Source organism: Anas acuta, chromosome 8, assembly GCF_963932015.1.
Source record: "Anas acuta chromosome 8, bAnaAcu1.1, whole genome shotgun sequence".
Lineage (NCBI taxonomy): Eukaryota > Metazoa > Chordata > Aves > Anseriformes > Anatidae > Anas > Anas acuta.
The window spans coordinates 6,412,313-6,430,081 of NC_088986.1; the positions used below are offsets into that span (position 1 = coordinate 6,412,313).

The window sequence follows — 17,769 nt, forward strand, 5'->3', positions numbered from 1 at the left end:
CAATTAACATGTGAGAATTGTATGTGTTAACTGTTGTGCTTAAGTATCTGTGGATGTAGGTGGCAGGTCAGATGTCAGATTTATTCCCAATAGTTTGAGTTATATCACTAAATATTTTTTCAGTTAAGAAAATGGAGCTTGTTTGCTGGAAACTGAATTAGCTTTCTTGAGCAGTGTGTTTTGTTGTGTGGTATTTTTTTTTAGATGTGTTATATTCTTTTCAAATTTTCAGTGTAGTTGCAGATATCTTGTTTTTTATTTTTTATTTTTACTAAAGCCAAAAATAGAAAGGAAAGAAAAAAGCAAGCTGTTGGCAGTTTAATCAGAGTGTTTTTTTTACCACATTCTGCCATTTTTTTTGTTTCTTCATATTGCCCCTTCTTTTATACAGAAGTAAAGTTTATAAAATTTTCATGAGTTTTATTTTAATGTGGAATGTGTTATGAAAATTCACTTATGCCTGTAGGGGGGAACATGCTTCCTCTATAACCAATAGGAGTTTCACTTTTCTTTAGAGAGGCTTATTTTAATGTTTCCTATGTAGAGCTTTGGTATTTTCCCTTCAGTTTACAAATGTGTATCATTTCTTCAGCAGACAATCAGCCACGATCCTTGCCTGCACAGTGGATTTAAAATCAACTTTAAATTACTGAAGAATTGCACTTCAAGTGGTCTCAAGAGACTGGAGAAGCAGGTCTTCACTATAATGGAAGAGGCCAAGAGCTCAAAGAATGGAAATCATGACCCAAGGAAGTCTGTCCGTCTTGTCTGTGAGGAAGGCAAAGCAGTCAAAGTTACAAATAATCAGAATTATAAACATAATAGAAATGACAAATCTGTGAAGGATATTGGGAGAAGTTCTCCAAGCGGGAACAACAGCAAAAAAAGTAAACAAAATGATGTTTTTCCTGAAAAACAAGGAGAAAATAAATCATGCAAAGTTAATAGCTGTAATCCTGGAACTAAAGATACAGTATCAAGTGTTCAGGATCGAAGTCATGGAAAAGCAAAAAAAAATTCTAATATATCATCAGCAGTGGAAAACCTGAAACAAACAAAAGCTCAACAAGTGGGAGAAAACTTTCCAGGCTCCCATGTTTCAGGGAATGGGGTCAGTGCGGAAACCTTAACAGCTGCTCAGAAAGGGAAACAGGCATTGGAAAATCCACTGGGAGTTCATGCGTTGGAGACTAGTGTTGATCAAACTGGTGATCCTGGTAAGACTGCTTCAGATCAAAGAAAACTGGAACAGAAGCCTGATGACTTCAGTGAGTATTATTCAGCACTGCTTTACTTGTTTTTGTTCTGGTAAAATTGTTAACAATCTGAAATGGGCTTTGAAATGTGTCTATTGGTATATTTTTTCATATTTTTTTTTTACATATAGTAAGTTGCTGACTGCATTTACAGAGAACATATTAATATAAGCATGTTACATAGAGCGTAAGAGATTATGGTAATAGCTGTCCCTTTTTCTTCTGCCTAAGACCTAAATGTCTTTGCAAGAGACTTAGAGTGCGTGGGTTTCAGGCAATTTTGGGAATATAATGTCTTGGGCTGGGGGAGAACCCTTCATAACATCACTGCCATTTATGGAAATGCCAGATATTCCTGCTTTTCAGAAAGAGCAGGAGAAAAAATCTGCAATAAGCCATTTTTTTTATAGGTATGAGGAAAATATTTACCTTTTTTCTGAGGTTGTTACATTCTTTTTATTACTAAAAATGCTTGAAAGATGGTTTGGCAGATGGCTGTTTAATTTAGGGAGCTGTGGAATTCTTCCCATCCATCAGTGGTTACCCTTATGAGTGTTCAATTTTTGTGTCTTTTTCAATTTCAAAATTAAATATCTGGATCAGGATTTGTCTCGTTTTAAGTTAGCTCCTCATCACAGACTTAGTCACGCTTCTTCAGAACACAGTATTTTCTAATAAAATACTGCTTTACAACTGCAGTGTCAGAGTGCAGAGCTTCTACTTGAAATACTTCCCACTACTGCAACAGCTACATCAGTGGCTTGTGGGGCAATACAAGGGAAAATATTAAAGTGCATTTTTTTTAGCTATGCTTATAAAAAAAAAACCAAAAACTTAACAGGAAAAACAAGTTGAAATGGCAGCGTCCTCTGATCAGCCAGCTCTTTGTAGACTGCCATCATGTGCTGTAGGGACCATCTGTCACCGACAAACCAGGACTTGAAAACTTGCTCACTTTTTTTTTTTTTTTTCCTAGTTAGTCAGGGAGGTGGAGGGTGTAAAGATCTTGGATTTAAAAAAAAAAAAAAAATAGGGTGGGGAGGAAACCCTCTCACCTTTGGTGATGCAAAAACTACTGGAAGAATTTAAGATGAAGATGTTTGTAGAGCTTAATGAGCAATGAACAACTCATAGGCATCTGGAGGAACTGGACTTTTGGAATTGACTGGTGTGTTTGTGAGTAGGAGCGTTCCAGAACTCCGTGGTTGCTAGCCCTTGGTGGCAAGGTGTCACGGTCTGTTCAGATGCAACTCCAACAGCCTTCTGACCTGAGCGGTTGAAATATCTGGTAACTGGCGTTGTAAGGTCATTTGGATGAGTGTCTTTAAAGTGATTTTATGACTGTTTCTATAGCAAAATGTATTGGGTGGAAAAAAAAAAAGCCTAGTATTTTTATGTCTGTTAAGTATAGCATTAGGATCTCGTGTTTCCTATTCTGAATAACAAAAAAACTTTTTTTGCCTTGAAGAACTTTGTAGAGATTATGAAGCTAGGACTGAAATACAGAACAAATCCACCTTGTTTGTTTTTTTTTTCTTCTCTTTTTGATAGTGTGCTTAGTAGTACAGTAGTCTTTGAAGTCTCTCCAAAATACTGGTTAACATACTGGAAAGATTCTAATGTCTAAGGTGATTTTGGTCAGATGGTCAGACTTTGGACAAAAAAAACAACCCTAGAATATCGCTCCAGTTTGTGTCTGGCTTCTTAATGAGATGCTCTTAACTGCTTTGGCTTCTGTACTCTAACCTTTACTTTCCTCTGAAGAAAACGACTGTTTCTTTCTCTAGGTAAAATAAAGAATTCTGAATCAACTAAAGAACATACCTTGGAAGCTGATTATTTAGAAAACACTGCTGTTATTGATGAATCTAATCTGACAGCTGAACAGCAACTGGGATTGAAACAAGCTGAAGAGCGTCTGGAAAGAGATTATATCTCCCGACTTGAAAAAGTAGGTTGAGTTATTTATCAGTTAAAAAAGAAAATGGATGTCTTCTTTCACTGTCATCACCATATTTCAGGTTAGGTGATATTTCCACTGTAGCCTGTTGCCTCTGTTTCTTTCTTCTTTATGGTGAATCACTTAAGTGATACTAACCGTAGTAGTTGACTGAGTCATTCATTGTGACAAAATATACAGACTGAAAATTTACTGTGCCTTTTTTGGTACATGGAGTGTTTATAGAACAGTATTTTTTAAAAGTTTGCAGACCTGAAGGTTTTCAGTTTTATACTTATGTAAGATTTTCTAGGAAGTCCATTTACCTGGAAACTTGGGTGATAGGACTGAGAGGAACTTCATTTTATCTTCAGTATGTTAGCCTTTTACCAGTACAAATCACCTCTATTTAAGACAAAACCTTAAAAATGTTTTTCTAAGGTGTTTTAGTAATCTCCAGGGAAACAAATTTTGATGTCATTATAGGTGTAACTCAGAAGTTTTTTCTTAATGTCTAACTTAAGTGTCTCTTGGAGCATTTTAATCCCTTGGATGCTGTCCTAAGATCTAACTTTCTTCAGCAATTTTCTACACGTTTGAAGATCATTACTTTACATCTTCTTTTTGAAGATCATTACATTATTTCTCCTTGCAAGCATGTCTTCCAATAGGATTTTGACTTAGAATCATTAAACTTGGAAAAGACCTTCAAGATCATCTGGTCCAAAATCATCTGGTCTGGCTTGTAGATTGACCAGCTCCCCACATCCTTTTCTTAAGAAATGTCCAACCAGGTGTTCCCTGCACTGTATTTCTTGCAGTTCACCATTTCTAAGGAAGAACAATACTTTGATACTATTTAATTGCAAGTTAATTACTCCATTTCTCTCTTTGGCTGTGATCACTGAATTATTGTCTTACAAAAGTCTGTAGTCTCACAATGGTGTTTTTCTCAAGTGTAGTCAACATACGCTGTATTTCATTTTGTAAGTCTTAAACAAAAATGTGAAAGATTCTCACCCCAGAAGGACCTCTGTTGAAAACTATTTGGTGCTTGGTGATGAAAACTTTTAGACTGGTGGTGAACCAGTCTAAGGATGCATGCTCTGAGGACAGTTTTCTGAGCAGCTTCATTCTCACCTTATTGTTCTTTATTTAGATAGTATCACTAAAAGGAGACCATAAATACTGTCAAGTGACAAAAACGCTGTAAAATTCAAGATGCAACATGTGCTGTTTCTTCAAGCTCTATGTTTTTCTTTTAGAAAGGCAACCCTGAAATAGGTTTAGTACAGTTTGTTTATAGCACCTATGACCCACTTTTTTCCTATATGCTTATTAATAACTTATTTGTTACAGTATTTTTCCGGACACTGATACTGACTGGCCTCTAATTCACTGGTTCATCCTTTCTAGCATTTTAAAGATAGTCTCGAGTTTTGCTTTTCTAGTGATCTGGAACCTTCCCATTAAAATCTAGCTGGCTCTGAGGTGGATTAGCACTGTGAAGAGCCAAGCACAAACTTCACCAGACCTGGCTTCTTCTAAGGCATCTGATTTACTGAAATATTTGTATGTGTTTTTTTTTTTATTGTTTCTCATTTTTTCATTGGTCTTATGCATAACTAGATAGTGAAAATAGGCTTTATGACAGAGGCAAAATAAAAAAGCATTACGTGATTCAACCTTTCTGGCAATAATATCTGTTGGCTTAATACTACAGATCAGTGTAGGAAAGAAATATCCAATCATTTTTAATACTGTTTCTGCTGATAGTTTCAGAAGAGTGTTAAAGTATTATTTTTGATCTGCTTCAGTCATTGGCTATTGAATACTTGAGCTAGCCAAATGTAACTGTAGATTGTGTTCCAAATAGGTATTTAATTTCATTTTATTAGGTAACAATCTCATTAAAATAAGGATGAAGAGACTTAGCAATGAGTGTCATGACAGTATTACTGTAAATTGATCTGTAGTTGGAGACTACTACTTCATTTTCCTTTTTTTTTTTTTTTTTTTTTCCCCAAAAGCAAAAGATAGATTCATTATATGGAAAAACCTGCCCAAATTCAGCAGTGGTTTAGATCTTCAGTATAAGAAATACGTGTTCTCTGTTCATTCATTGTTATGTCACTGTTTAAACAGCTGGTGTTTTTGGTATACTTTTCAGAATTAGTAAATATGGATATATTAGAATTAGGATGAAAATTCTAAGTAGGTGTGTTTTGCTCTCTTCCTATTGTAGCTGATAGCAATTATTAGAAAAGCCCTAACAAGTCTGCAGGAAAACGAAGGCTTTTCTTTGGGACCCGTTCAAGAACGACATGAGGAAGAACTGTCCCTCTTGGTCTTTGACGTGAACATATCAAAAGGTTTCCTATAGCTGTGCTTTATTAGAGTAAGAAACCATAACTGCAGGATGAGAGAGATTAAAGTAGAATTTCAAGAACAGCACCACATCTTTGCAGAGACTGTCCTTTCTGCCTTTTGATCTTGTAGTTCTGTGTTTTCCTGGTTGAAAAACTCTACATTGTGCCCTCCTGAACCCTAAGAATATGAAGATTTATTTTTTTTTCCATCGTTTCTTAAGGCTTGTCTGCTCAGCTCCTTCTTGCAGACTCTCAAGTTCGTCAGGCTGCAGCTCCCCATTTGGGTACTCTGTCTCTCCCAGCCTGTCCATCCAAAATGCTGAGCATAACAAATCGTTACTCAAAATGGAATAATCTTATCCCTTGTCAGAGGATCCCACCTTACCCAGGGTATAGTCATCAGTAAGTCAGAAACTGGCTATCTTTCGCCTTGTTGGCCAGCTGAACCCTTTTAAATAGAAAAAAATGCAGTACTTGCACAGCGCACTCTGAATATGCTAGCCAAACAACAACACCATCTGTCATAACATGTATAGTAGATAATGTGATGAATACTTCCCATTTTCTCATCAGAGAAAGGCGGATAGATGCTGAGATTTAATAAATCCATAGTTATTAAAAGCTTGAGCTGACAAGGGAATGGCTTACTGGCCTCTAGTTCAGCCTTAAGAGGCATAAACTCTTCAGTCTTAATCTTGCATCACTAAAATCTACTGAGAAGTGTAATGTCCAACTCATCTCATTTCCTTTCTTCACACTCCCCACGTGTCATATGGGTAAAAATCCATTTCCACCGTGTTTTCTGAAGATTAGTTAATGTTTGCAAAGCACCTTGACATTACAAATGTTACATAATTGTTAAATAGAATTTGTTATTCAAACAGTTGAGTTTTTCAGACACGATTGGCAGAAACATTTTCTTTTAATCTATGGCCATTTTTCCCCAGCGCTCCCCAGAATACACCAACTGTCAGTATCTATGCAAGCTCTGCTTAGTTCACATTGAAAATATCCAGGGAGCTCACAAGCATATTAAAGAAAAGCGTCATAAGAAAAATATAATGGTAAGTTAACAAATAAAAATTATGAATGATTTTTCCTGTTTTTCTTAAAGATTTTTTTTTGTTATGTGGTATATTCTCTTTGGTCATCTTCATTTAGGTGAAAGTTTGTGTGTGCTGAGCAGAGATCCACAAATTTCTGTTGCTCCTTTTCTGTTTGAGAGGAAGGGCTTGATATCTGTCCAGACAGAGAGGAAAGAACATTTTTGGCCATTACTTCTGAATTAGTGTCTCTGAGTAGTGGGCAGTTCATCACACTTAGTAAGAGAAGGCAAGGTAACTTAGGTGAGAAATGTATTTAGTTCTTCAGTTTCTTTCAAAAGTAATACCACTGGTAGCAAGACCTCCAGGGGCTGGAGTTGGGGTTGGGATTTTTTTTGTGTGTTTTCATGTGTGTGCGTTTTTCTATTTTTTTCTCTTTTGTCTGACTTGTTAGGTTTTATCTATATCCTTTCTAGGATGGGAAAGCAGAGGGGATAGTATGTCTAGATGAAAGAAAGAGCTAAAGCAGAGAGGGATTCATTTCCTGAGATGTCACTCATCATCTCTCTGGGGTTACATAGGGGTTTGATATGAAAAATATCTGTACAGTTCTAAGGTTTTCAGTAAAAAAAAAAAAAAAAAAAGACAAGTGGTTTCCTTATTAGATACTCTTGTTACTGTTCGTGTTGTTTTAAGAAATGTTACGTGCACAGATTTTCATGCCAACCCATTTTTGTAAATGTTGATAGAACTGCAAAATCACAAATACGTAGTTCTGTGTTTCAGATCGCTTGAATAATCTTCCTACACCTGTTTCCCAAAGTTCAGTCTATTATTCTTGTTTCCATGCATTTCTTACTAAACTGGTTTTTAATTAATGCTCTATTTCTCTTAAATTTGCAAGTCATCACCTGGAAAAGTGAATGCTGTAGATCCTAAGAATCTTGTAAAGGACCACTTTTGTTTTTATGTTCAGTTACTAGTTGAAAAGGATTTTTTTTTTCTTTTTTCTGGCTGTTAACTTGCACCAAGGAAAAAATAAATGACCAACAACTGAACAATAATGGCAACAGACCATCCCCACATTTGATATGGAAACACTTCTGTACCGTGCTTTGCATCTGGGCATGGAAACAAAAATTGAGAGGTTTCTTTACCACTGAATGGAAATGCTAGAGAACAGGGAGTGGTTTCAGTTCTTAACACTTGCCTTCAAATAGTTTTATGTTGTACACCACATTGCAGTGGTAAGTGGTGTGTAACTGTCTAAATGTAACAACATAAAATATACCTAATTACAGCTCAAATTATTAGACATAGGACTGTCAGATAAGCTTTGTAGCAGCTCTCGTTCCTTGATCAAGAAAAGACATAAAGCAGTGACATTAAAAACAAAAACATAAAAACAAAAAACTCAACCACTCACTTTTAAAAATGTGCATATTCTGTCTTATATTTTCAAGTGAGAAAAGAAGAGGTGATAGATGAAACCTAGTACTAATCAAACATTATTTTCATACCGGACTGATGTGTTGTCTTAGTGCATAAATATTTTCTGGTTATTATTTATTTCTGGTGTCAGTCAGATTTTGTTTAGTTGATGAATTTGTGGAAAAAAAATTGTTTCACTTGTCCCTAAATGACTTGATGCATCTGACATATTAATTGCTGTTGGATTAAAATTCATTTTAATCTGATGCACTAAACCCAGCACTTTCTAGCACTGGCTGTTTAGGCATCAGTGGGAGGAGATTCAACTTCTTAAAAGCTTCTTGGAGCTAAGAATATCTTTTCTGCCACTGATACCTTTCCTTCAGATACAATCCACTCATAAAATCTGTGTAATTCTAGAAAATCTTTTTCAACTCATTTTCAACTCAGTTACTTTTATTATGTAGGAACAGTTAGAGCTTTTTATTTCCTTGGATGATTTCTGTTTCAGAACTGTCAGAAAATGTGGTTCAGGAATGTAGCACACCAGATTTCTTCCCCAGTTGCCAGCTGTGAGACATGTTCTCTTTTAAACAATGAGCATCTACTGTCATTTGTGAGCCGCACTACTGCATGTGCCAGTTAGGCTGGGCAGAGTTCCTACCTTTGAAAATGTTTGGTCAGGACCCCATGTAAATAAGAACACAAACAGCAAACGATGCATTACTTACATATGCAGTACTATGAGATACATACATTGATACATATCATGCAATACTACGACATAACCTTTTCTCTTAAAATATCAGTTTTTACTTTTATCATCCAACAATTATTCAGGAAAAACAAGAAGAAAATGAGCTGCGTGCCCTCCCACCCCCTTCTTCTGCACAGTTGGCTGCTCTGAGTTTTACACTCATTGAGGCAGCAAATGAACAAGGCATATCAGATGATGACTTCAGAATTCGTCAAGAAATTGTAAACGAGATGGAGAAAATTATTCAACAGCCCTTACCAGGTATCCATAGTATTCTCCATTTTCTCTAGGTGAAAATTGTTCTTTTTATTAATGGTGAATTAATACATTTGAGGTTAAAGTATCTTTATATCATATGATATTAATATATATAGGCATTTTAATACTGACTGGCAGTTGATTTTTTTAAAAAAAGCTAACAAATCTACAGAAGGAGGAAAATATGATTGTTCTTATCTTTGCTTCTTTCTGGTATGTGTTTATTGAAGCTATTGATCCTCTTTAACATCATGATTTTTGATGAAGACTGGAAATTTCCAGAGCACCAAATATTTCCTTCCAGGTCATGTTTAAAGCCTCAGCCACTGAGGATCTTCCTCAGGCTCTAGTGCTACAAATCTTTCCACCTGTATCTAGCTTAGCAGTTAGGTATACTTGTCTGTGGCCTTTAATGTGACTTGTTTTTCAAGTACACTTAATTATGCTAGCATGAATGATGCAGGGGGTTAGGAGGGAAAAAATTAGAAGATGCCTGAAGTCAAATGAAAAGAATATATCTCTTTTTTTCCTACCAGTCCCTAAGTTATTTGTGGTATCTTTCAGACTCTTCCCCTCCTCCCCCGCCCAAATCTATGCTTTAAAAAAATAAAAAATAGACCTCAGTGGTTTTGGTGAGCGTACAGGACATTTTCAGTATTTAATTGTGATCTGAAATATCTACAGGTACTAATCCATAACTGTTCATTAAAACAAGTCATTCAGATCAGCAAAGGTTATTGTTTAACAAGTATTTATTCTTCTGTATATTTATAACTAGTGAGCAGTAAATGGAAGGAGGTGCACTGAGAGGTCAACTGGTGCTTCCAAAAGTCCCTTGAATTCTAGAGGTCTCTTAAAAAGGTCAAAATACTACATTTACTTAGCTATATATAAATATCATACCTCATCTGCCCTCTTCTTGATCAAATGCTTTATGTTGATAAAAAAAAAAAATAATTAAAAAACAGTCGGAGTAAGTATAATGTTTAGTCACATTTATGTCTTCAGTGGCTCAATAAAGTTCCTAAAAATTGTCTGGATAAGTTAATTTTTTTTCCCCTTCATATATGCAGTGTGGTACTGTAGTAGAACATGTTAATTCAAACCTAATTAATAGTACTGTTGGAAAATAAAGTAACCTAAATGTACATATAGACAAAATAAACTGTGGGACTTGTCTGTTTGCATTGATTTCCCATTATCTTCTGTAGTGCAATTGATACTGGAAATTTGAGAGCTAATTTTTGCACCTGCCGTAATGTTGACATTATGTGATCAATGGTTTGCTTTTCAGTGAATCTGAATGGAACAAAGTAATAACGGCATTGACAAAAACTTTTTATTTAATCTGTATTAAAACTGGGTTGATTTTCTGACTTTCTATTTATTTTAGAAATACCTTACTTCTTCCACTTTGCTTTGTAAAAATACTGTAGTAAGAAGGATATTTTTTACTTTCTTTGCTGTAGGATTATCAGCCTTAGTTTTAGGAGCTGTATTATTTTTTTAATGGTATTGCCATATGTGGCTCCTAGTACAGACTTCTATTCTGACACGCTATTGAGTTTTCCTCTGATAGTATTTTAATATAAGAGAAGACAAAGGAAATGGTAACTATTTTTGTAAATAATTGTGAAGATTACTGGTGTCATTCAGCTGCCTGAATTGTTTGGGGTGATGAGCTGATGTGGAGTGGTGTGTCTGTAGCAGTGAGTGGCAACTTACTTCCCATTTCAAAGCCTATAGTATTTTAGTGAATGTGTTTTCAAAAGTTGTAAATTAGGAAAAAAAATCAACTCACATATGGTGTAGCAAACACGGGATGTTCTGACATGGTTTTCTAATGCTTGAAGTCGTGATAGAACTATGCAAAAATTACTGCTACTATGAAAATCTACAGGAAGCAGTTACAGGGGGTTGTTTATTAACATATTTAGTGTATGCAAATTCATTTTGAGAGAACTAGTTTCCACACAGTGAGAAATAGACAAAGGATTTTTTGAAGGTGTGTATGTGTAAGGTTTATTTTCTCTTATGAGTTATTTTATGGTGGTTCTGCTGGAAGGTATTTGATCAGAATACAAATAAAGGCAATATGAAAAAATGCAAGAAAAAGCAGCTTTGCTCTGAGCCTGCTTGAACACTGGAACAAGTTGCTTAGAGAAGTTATAAAGTCTCCTTTTTTGGAGATATTTAAAACCCACCTAGACACAGTCCTGAGCATCCTGCTCCGGGTGACTGTGTGTGAGCAGGAGGCTGAACTAGAGGGCCTTTAGAGGTCCCTTTTGACCTCAGCGATTCCGTGGTGAGAATCCCTGTGAGGGGTTCTGTGATCCCTCCTCACTGCCCCAAATGATAAGTGATTTGGCAGGGGTTGAGAATAGTCTTAATTTTCAGATGGCATAAATATGTCAGAGCCTTAATATGTATACATTATAGGAAAGTTTTAGTCTATGTATATTGATTCATGAAGTGGGATAAATTATTGTTTATGGACTGGAGTGACATTTTTCATCGTATCATTACTGAATGGTTACTTTCTAATTAGTTTAGACTAGGTCTGTTGTGTATCATTGCAGGTAAGGAACTGTATTAACTACAAAAATACTGTTAAATGGGTTGAATTATATTGAAGTTATGTTTTATATGCATGTTTCATAGTGAATTGTGCATAGGAACTTGCTAATGTCATTGGTAGAGTTTGTAGTTTGTATAAAAATATTTGACAAAAGTGTATGAGGCAACAAAAAACTTTGTAACTGGCTAACTGCTCCTGTAAAATCACATTATTAACAAAAAAAGTAATTAAAATCTTGCACTGAGATGATGCCACTTACTGTAAGTCTATAGTTAGTTTCATTAAAAACTAAATCTACAGTCTGCGTTGCAAAATTATTTCAAAATAGCTTGAAAAATTTTAGACATTTGGCAATTTTACTGTTTGAATTACTAGTTTTCCTGTGATGCTGTGCTATAGAAATAACTAGACTTCACAGGAATGAGAAAGTGGTTCAGTATTTATTAATCTGGGAGTAATACTTGGGAGTTAGAGTATCACCATTAACTAATTTTTTTTCTAGCTATTAATTACAAATAATTGTTTCTCTGTCTTCCAGACTGTTCACTGAGGATGTATGGCTCCTGTTTAACTCGGTTCGCTTTTAAAACCAGTGATGTTAACATTGACATAAAGTTCCCCCCTAAGGTGAGTAGATATTATCTTGTTTTAACTTAAACTTTTTTTTTTTTAATTGAGTACGTTTGTTTCTTCTGCATTGCCTTAATCTTCTGTTGGGACCTACTCCTTTTAGAACAGCATTAAGTGTATAATCTTTGATTTGGTGTCAGGTGTGCTATGAATCAAGTGATAAAGTGTTCCATTACTTACTAGACAACTTGAATTCTGTGTTTTGCACATTTTTCTGCTAGCCTTTCTTAAAATTTGTCGAAGAAGCATTGAGGCAGTATGAAAATAGTTGGCTCCAGCTAAGAGTGCTTTTATGCACTCAGGATTCAGACAGCAGAATCTCCTAAGTCTTAATCTCCTGTCCCTTTCTTTTTTTTTCAGAGGTTCATCTAACAGTGACAACTTTCCTTTGTTTTTAGACAATTACAAGTAGATACCATATCCCAGGTTACAGTTCACTGTGGTACAGAAATCCTGCAGGGCAATATAACTTGCCTTTAAATGTTGGAATTGTTGGTTCATGTTTAGTATGTGATATGAGCAAGATATTTGTTAGAGACACAGCTGATGAACTTGCTCTTGGCCAGTATGTGTTCTGGATCTGGATACATATTTACACACAAAACTTTGCAATGATACGGCAGTTAGGAAATGAAATGAAGCCTTTTTCAAACAAGTGTTTGTGGAGCGCGTCATGTCACTTCACAGAAGCTTAGAAATGGTGCTAATTTGTAGTTTTCTTTGAACAATTTACAGCATATCCCTGAAACACTACTTCAAAAGTTATAGTTGATTTCTGGGAAGAAAAGCAAACTCATTGAAAATGTTAACCTTTAAAAACCATTGGGAAAGAAAGTTCTGACATCAAATACTTTTGTAATTGTGCATTTCTAGTGGCATATTTTAACCTTGTTACTATATGGCATATAAAACATTGTCACTGTGCAACTTAAATAGTTTGAAATCAAGTGTAAAATAGGTTAGTCTGAATAATGTAAACTGTTCTAATTTTGTCATTTTAGATGAGTCAACCAGATGTTCTGATACAGGTGCTTGAAATCTTGAAGAACAGTGGTGAGTCTTAGATGTATCTTATTCCTATTTAATTAAAATTCCAATTGCTATTCATTGTTTTTATACTTAACTTATAAATTAAACTTTATTAAAAAATATTTTCAACCACGTTATCTGACTTGTTTTTGAGTGTGATTTTTATGACCATCAGTGCTTGTCTAAGTGCAGCAGAAGGATGGCCACCCAGGTAGTCCAGCCATTTTGGACTGTCAGAATTAGCAGCAATACTTTTTGACCTGGTATCTCAAACATCTTCACTTTATAGGAGAAATTCCAAGCAGTAAACTTGGCAGCCACTTTCCACTTGTATATAAACATCAGTGGGAACTATTACAAGACTTCTGGACTTTTGTTCTGTCAGGAAGTTATCTAGCTGCTTATCTTGAGCCAGGTGACACAAGTAACATTGCATTTTTGATCTTTTAGACAACGTATAATAGATCAGCTCCACTTGAAAGGAGTGAAAGTAACCAGAAAATAATGCTTAGTGGTTAGAAATGCAGCACTTAATTTGAATTTCTCTGTAAATGTTTGCTATAAATGTAATGTTAAATTTTGAAGACACAACTGGGAAAACTATGGACAACTTCGTTGTCTAATGTTTTTTTTCTCCTTGCTTAGCTGTCTACTCAGATGTGGAGTCAGATTTTCATGCCAAAGTTCCTGTTGTCTTTTGCAAAGATATTAAAAGGTACGTGTCATTGGAAAGGATTTTAATGAGATTCCGCTTTCTGCTACGCTTGTTCATATTGGCTGCTTGTGTGCACTCTTGACGATAAGTGTTAGCTGACTTTCACATCAAAAGGGAATTGCTGATAACAAAAATAAAATCTAGAAAGGAAGCTTAGCTATGTTCATGTGCCTGGACTAGACAAGATACATAGATCTCATTGGTTGTAGGAGTCTGAAAATAAAATTTCTACTTGTAGTTAAAGGAAATGTGACTGAATGGGTCTCAGTTTATTTTAAATATTTAAATTAAATATTTAAGCATTAATATTAAAGTTTATTTACATACACTTAATATTTTAAATTTAATATTTAAATTCAATACTAATATTTAAAGTTTCTGCCATTAGATTAATCCAATTGTTTGAAAAGATTTTATAAGATTCACATTGCCAGTAAAGACATGTCATATGTCAGTGTTGGAAATTCCTAAGCAGTAGCAACCTACAAAATGAAATGTAGTTGTTGAATGATGTTCACATGGTTTTGACTGACTAGAAGTGTATGATTGAAGTTCTGGGGAATTAAATGCAACAAGGATGGGCGTATCTTTTTCTGCATTTGTAGATTATACAAATGCATTTTAAGTATTAAGAGAATTGAAATAATTATTTTGAGAATCAAAACAAAAAGTGTTTAGATAAACTTTTCTGTGGACTTAACAACTCTTACATGAAGTTGACCTGGTTTTATATGTTTATTTAGTGCGTGGACGATGTACATGGAGTTTGCGAGTTGTGTAAGATTGCACAATTAAGTAATGGCAGAACTTAAACACAGAGCAAATTCTTCTGTATTTTTAGTTGTACTGTAATGACATTTTTTATTTTTACATTTAATGAATTTCTGTAAGTTCCAGATTCAACTGATAAGTTAATAGTAAAGAAAATTAGTATATTCCATAGCTTTTGTTTAAAAGATTGGGATCTTTCATAGGGAGACACCTTAATGAATGTTTTTAGTATGGTGGAAATGCCCCTATGCCCCCCCCCCCCCCCCCCCCCCAAGAAAATGTTTGGGTACTCAAGGAGTTAACTATTTTTTGTTTTTTTTCTGTCTTGCATTTGCAATTACAGTGGTTTGACGTGTAAAGTAAGTGCTAGAAATGATGTGGCTTGCCTTACAACTGACCTTCTGGCTGCACTTGGTAAACTGGAGCCTGTCCTCATCCCCTTGGTTTTGGCTTTCCGCTACTGGGCTAGAGTAAGTTTATAAACATTGAGGATATTTAAATATGTTTATTTCCTATTTTTAAGTACTGTGTACAGTGTGATGTATAATATACCACAGATGTATTTGTAGAACAGAACTTAATACCATTAGTTCACCTCTGTTACCTCAACAGGCCAGAATATAACTGAAGATTTTGTTGGTGAAATTATATATGTTTCTGGAGCTCCCACTATTCTGTTGGCAAGCTAGTGTTCTGGTTTCTTAAAAATGGTTAATTTTCCTTAAAAACCAGCTCAGCAGAACAAACAGGTCTTGCAAACGCCCTGCTGTTGAGGTAGCATTGAAAGAAGGTACATTTGCTCAAAAAGAGGCTGTTGCCATATCCTGCTGTATTTCTTACAGATGTCAGTGGAGACCAGAAGAATCAAATTAGTGTTCACAGCCAGCGTTTAACTGCCATGAAATGGAATAATGAAATTGCTGTCAGGCCGTACTTAAAACGTCTTTGCTTTATCAAAAAACTACTTTTTTAATGCTATTAATTCTGTATGATTTAGTAAGGTGTTTTAACCAAACTATCTGCTTTATAATATTTAAAGAAACAGCAATAGGAACTACGAAGAAAAACTATTTGACATCTGATACATATATTACATGTTTCATGAGTTCCCATGGGAAAGATCGATATCAAATTACAACCAGATGCATAGAATCTCCATACATGAGATACCTACCGCACAGTAGCAAGTACCTGGCAGTTGACTGGAATTGTAGATAGGAACATAAATGTGCCCTACAATCACAAAATGTGAAGAAACTAAGGAAAGTAATAGAAAATAAATTAGTGTAACTAAGAATGTATGAGTTATTTTAACTTGCATTTTCTTTATATGTGGCCTGACTGATCTATGCTTTTAATTGTGGCAAATACTACAAGAAAAGTGGTGTGTTGTATTATGATCTGGATCACAGAGGAACGATTGATGACTGAGAATTGATTATACTACTTTACCATTTTTTCCATGCATTTCTAAAAATAAAATGAAATACGTTGTTGACTGCGTTTTTTGAAATAAAGGGTTTTCTGTTTGGCTTTAGTACTTATCTCCCATCATTTCTTAAATATTTGTGTTTTTATGATATATCTTAAATTGAAATGCTGATGTTATACCAGAAAAGTAATGGTTTTATTCTCTTTTAGCTCTGCCACATTGACTGTCAGGCTGAAGGTGGAATTCCTTCATATTCCTTTGCCTTAATGGTGATATTTTTTCTTCAACAAAGAAAACCACCTATTTTACCATCCTATTTGGGTAATTGGGTAAGTATTTTGATAATACAGTAACCCTACTGTTAACATTGAAATAATCTCAGTAATTTCTGTAAGGTCATAAAATACAGAGAACCAATTTGCTTAAGAAATTAGTAAATAGAACATACTGGTATTTAATCCTCATACAGGTGATGCCTAAAGACAGCTGCTATAGCCTGTGCAGTTGTACCAAGCTGTATTTTGGAGGAACGGGAAATACTTTGTACTTTAAATTTACTTTTCTGTCATCAGTTATTCTTGCGAGGGTTAAATATTACAAATGTCATTGTTACTTTTGGTGAAAACTTTTGGTTGTGTGTGTTATATACAGTCTTGCTTCAGAACTGTTCTAATTGTTGTTAGATTGAAGGCTTTGATTCAAAGAAGCCGGATGACCACCAACTGAAAGGTATAGAAGAAGAGAAGTTCATACGGTGGGAGTACAAACCGTCAACAAATGGTTCAGCAAAAAACTCAGTTGGAGCAGAAGGTAAAACTAAAGTTGAACAACAAAAAGGTGGTGGTAAGAAGGTAACCAGCTCAGAAGTGGAAAGCCAAAATAATACAAAGGAGAAACACGGCAACGTAAGTCAATGGTTTTATTTCGCTGAAATCATATTCTGTGTCCTAGTCCTGTTTTTGATCTTTAAACATTAATACTGGATGGAAGCAGGAAAAAAAAGTTTGCATTTCTTAGTGCAGCTGAGTGTTCTTATCTGTTTATTTCAGTCACTCTTAGCATTCAAAACCCCTCACCAAGTTTCACTGGGGCAACTGTGGTTAGAACTGTTGAAGTTTTACACACTGGAATTTGCTTTGGAGGAATATGTCATCAGCATACGGGTACAAGAACTCTTAACCAGAGAGAACAAGAACTGGCCTAAAAGGCGAATAGCCATTGAAGGTAGGATAATACCTTTTTCTAGTTCTGTAGTCATCATACGTTATTATCTTCATATACCCTGTACTTAACAGGTCTGTTGCAGCATATCTGGACAGTAAATTAAATGATATTGGAGAGGAAAGTTTTCTTTTTTTGGTACATTCTGTCAACTGTTTAGACTGTTTACAGACCATTTTTCTCTGTAGCATTACTTTTTGCAATTCTAGTCCTTGAAAAAAAATGTGTAAATTTTTCTCACTGTTTCTTAACATTCTGTTATTATCTCCATCTATTTAATTTATTTCTGTAAACCATTAATTCTGTAAACCATTGTTTTTTTCCTTTTTGTTAATTCCGG

General features: G+C 35.0%; 1 protein-coding gene across 5 annotated transcripts in view; it reads left to right on the top strand.

Annotated features, from left to right (window-relative positions):
• TUT4 (terminal uridylyl transferase 4) overlaps positions 1-17,769 on the top strand; it is a 44,973-nt gene that overhangs the window by 7,889 nt on the left and 19,315 nt on the right. For 3 of the 5 annotated variants that reach the window (XM_068691316.1, XM_068691318.1, XM_068691313.1), the window contains exons 2-12: positions 593-1,268; positions 3,044-3,207; positions 6,512-6,628; positions 8,879-9,056; positions 12,170-12,258; positions 13,263-13,314; positions 13,936-14,005; positions 15,120-15,246; positions 16,418-16,537; positions 16,892-17,113; positions 17,258-17,432. In XM_068691316.1, the coding sequence (XP_068547417.1) occupies positions 707-1,268; positions 3,044-3,207; positions 6,512-6,628; positions 8,879-9,056; positions 12,170-12,258; positions 13,263-13,314; positions 13,936-14,005; positions 15,120-15,246; positions 16,418-16,537; positions 16,892-17,113; positions 17,258-17,432 (1,876 nt within the window). In that variant the 5' untranslated portion in view covers positions 593-706. The remainder of the gene's footprint in view (positions 1-592; positions 1,269-3,043; positions 3,208-6,511; positions 6,629-8,878; positions 9,057-12,169; positions 12,259-13,262; positions 13,315-13,935; positions 14,006-15,119; positions 15,247-16,417; positions 16,538-16,891; positions 17,114-17,257; positions 17,433-17,769) is intronic. The other 2 variants (XM_068691317.1, XM_068691315.1) reach the window with 2 other exon arrangements.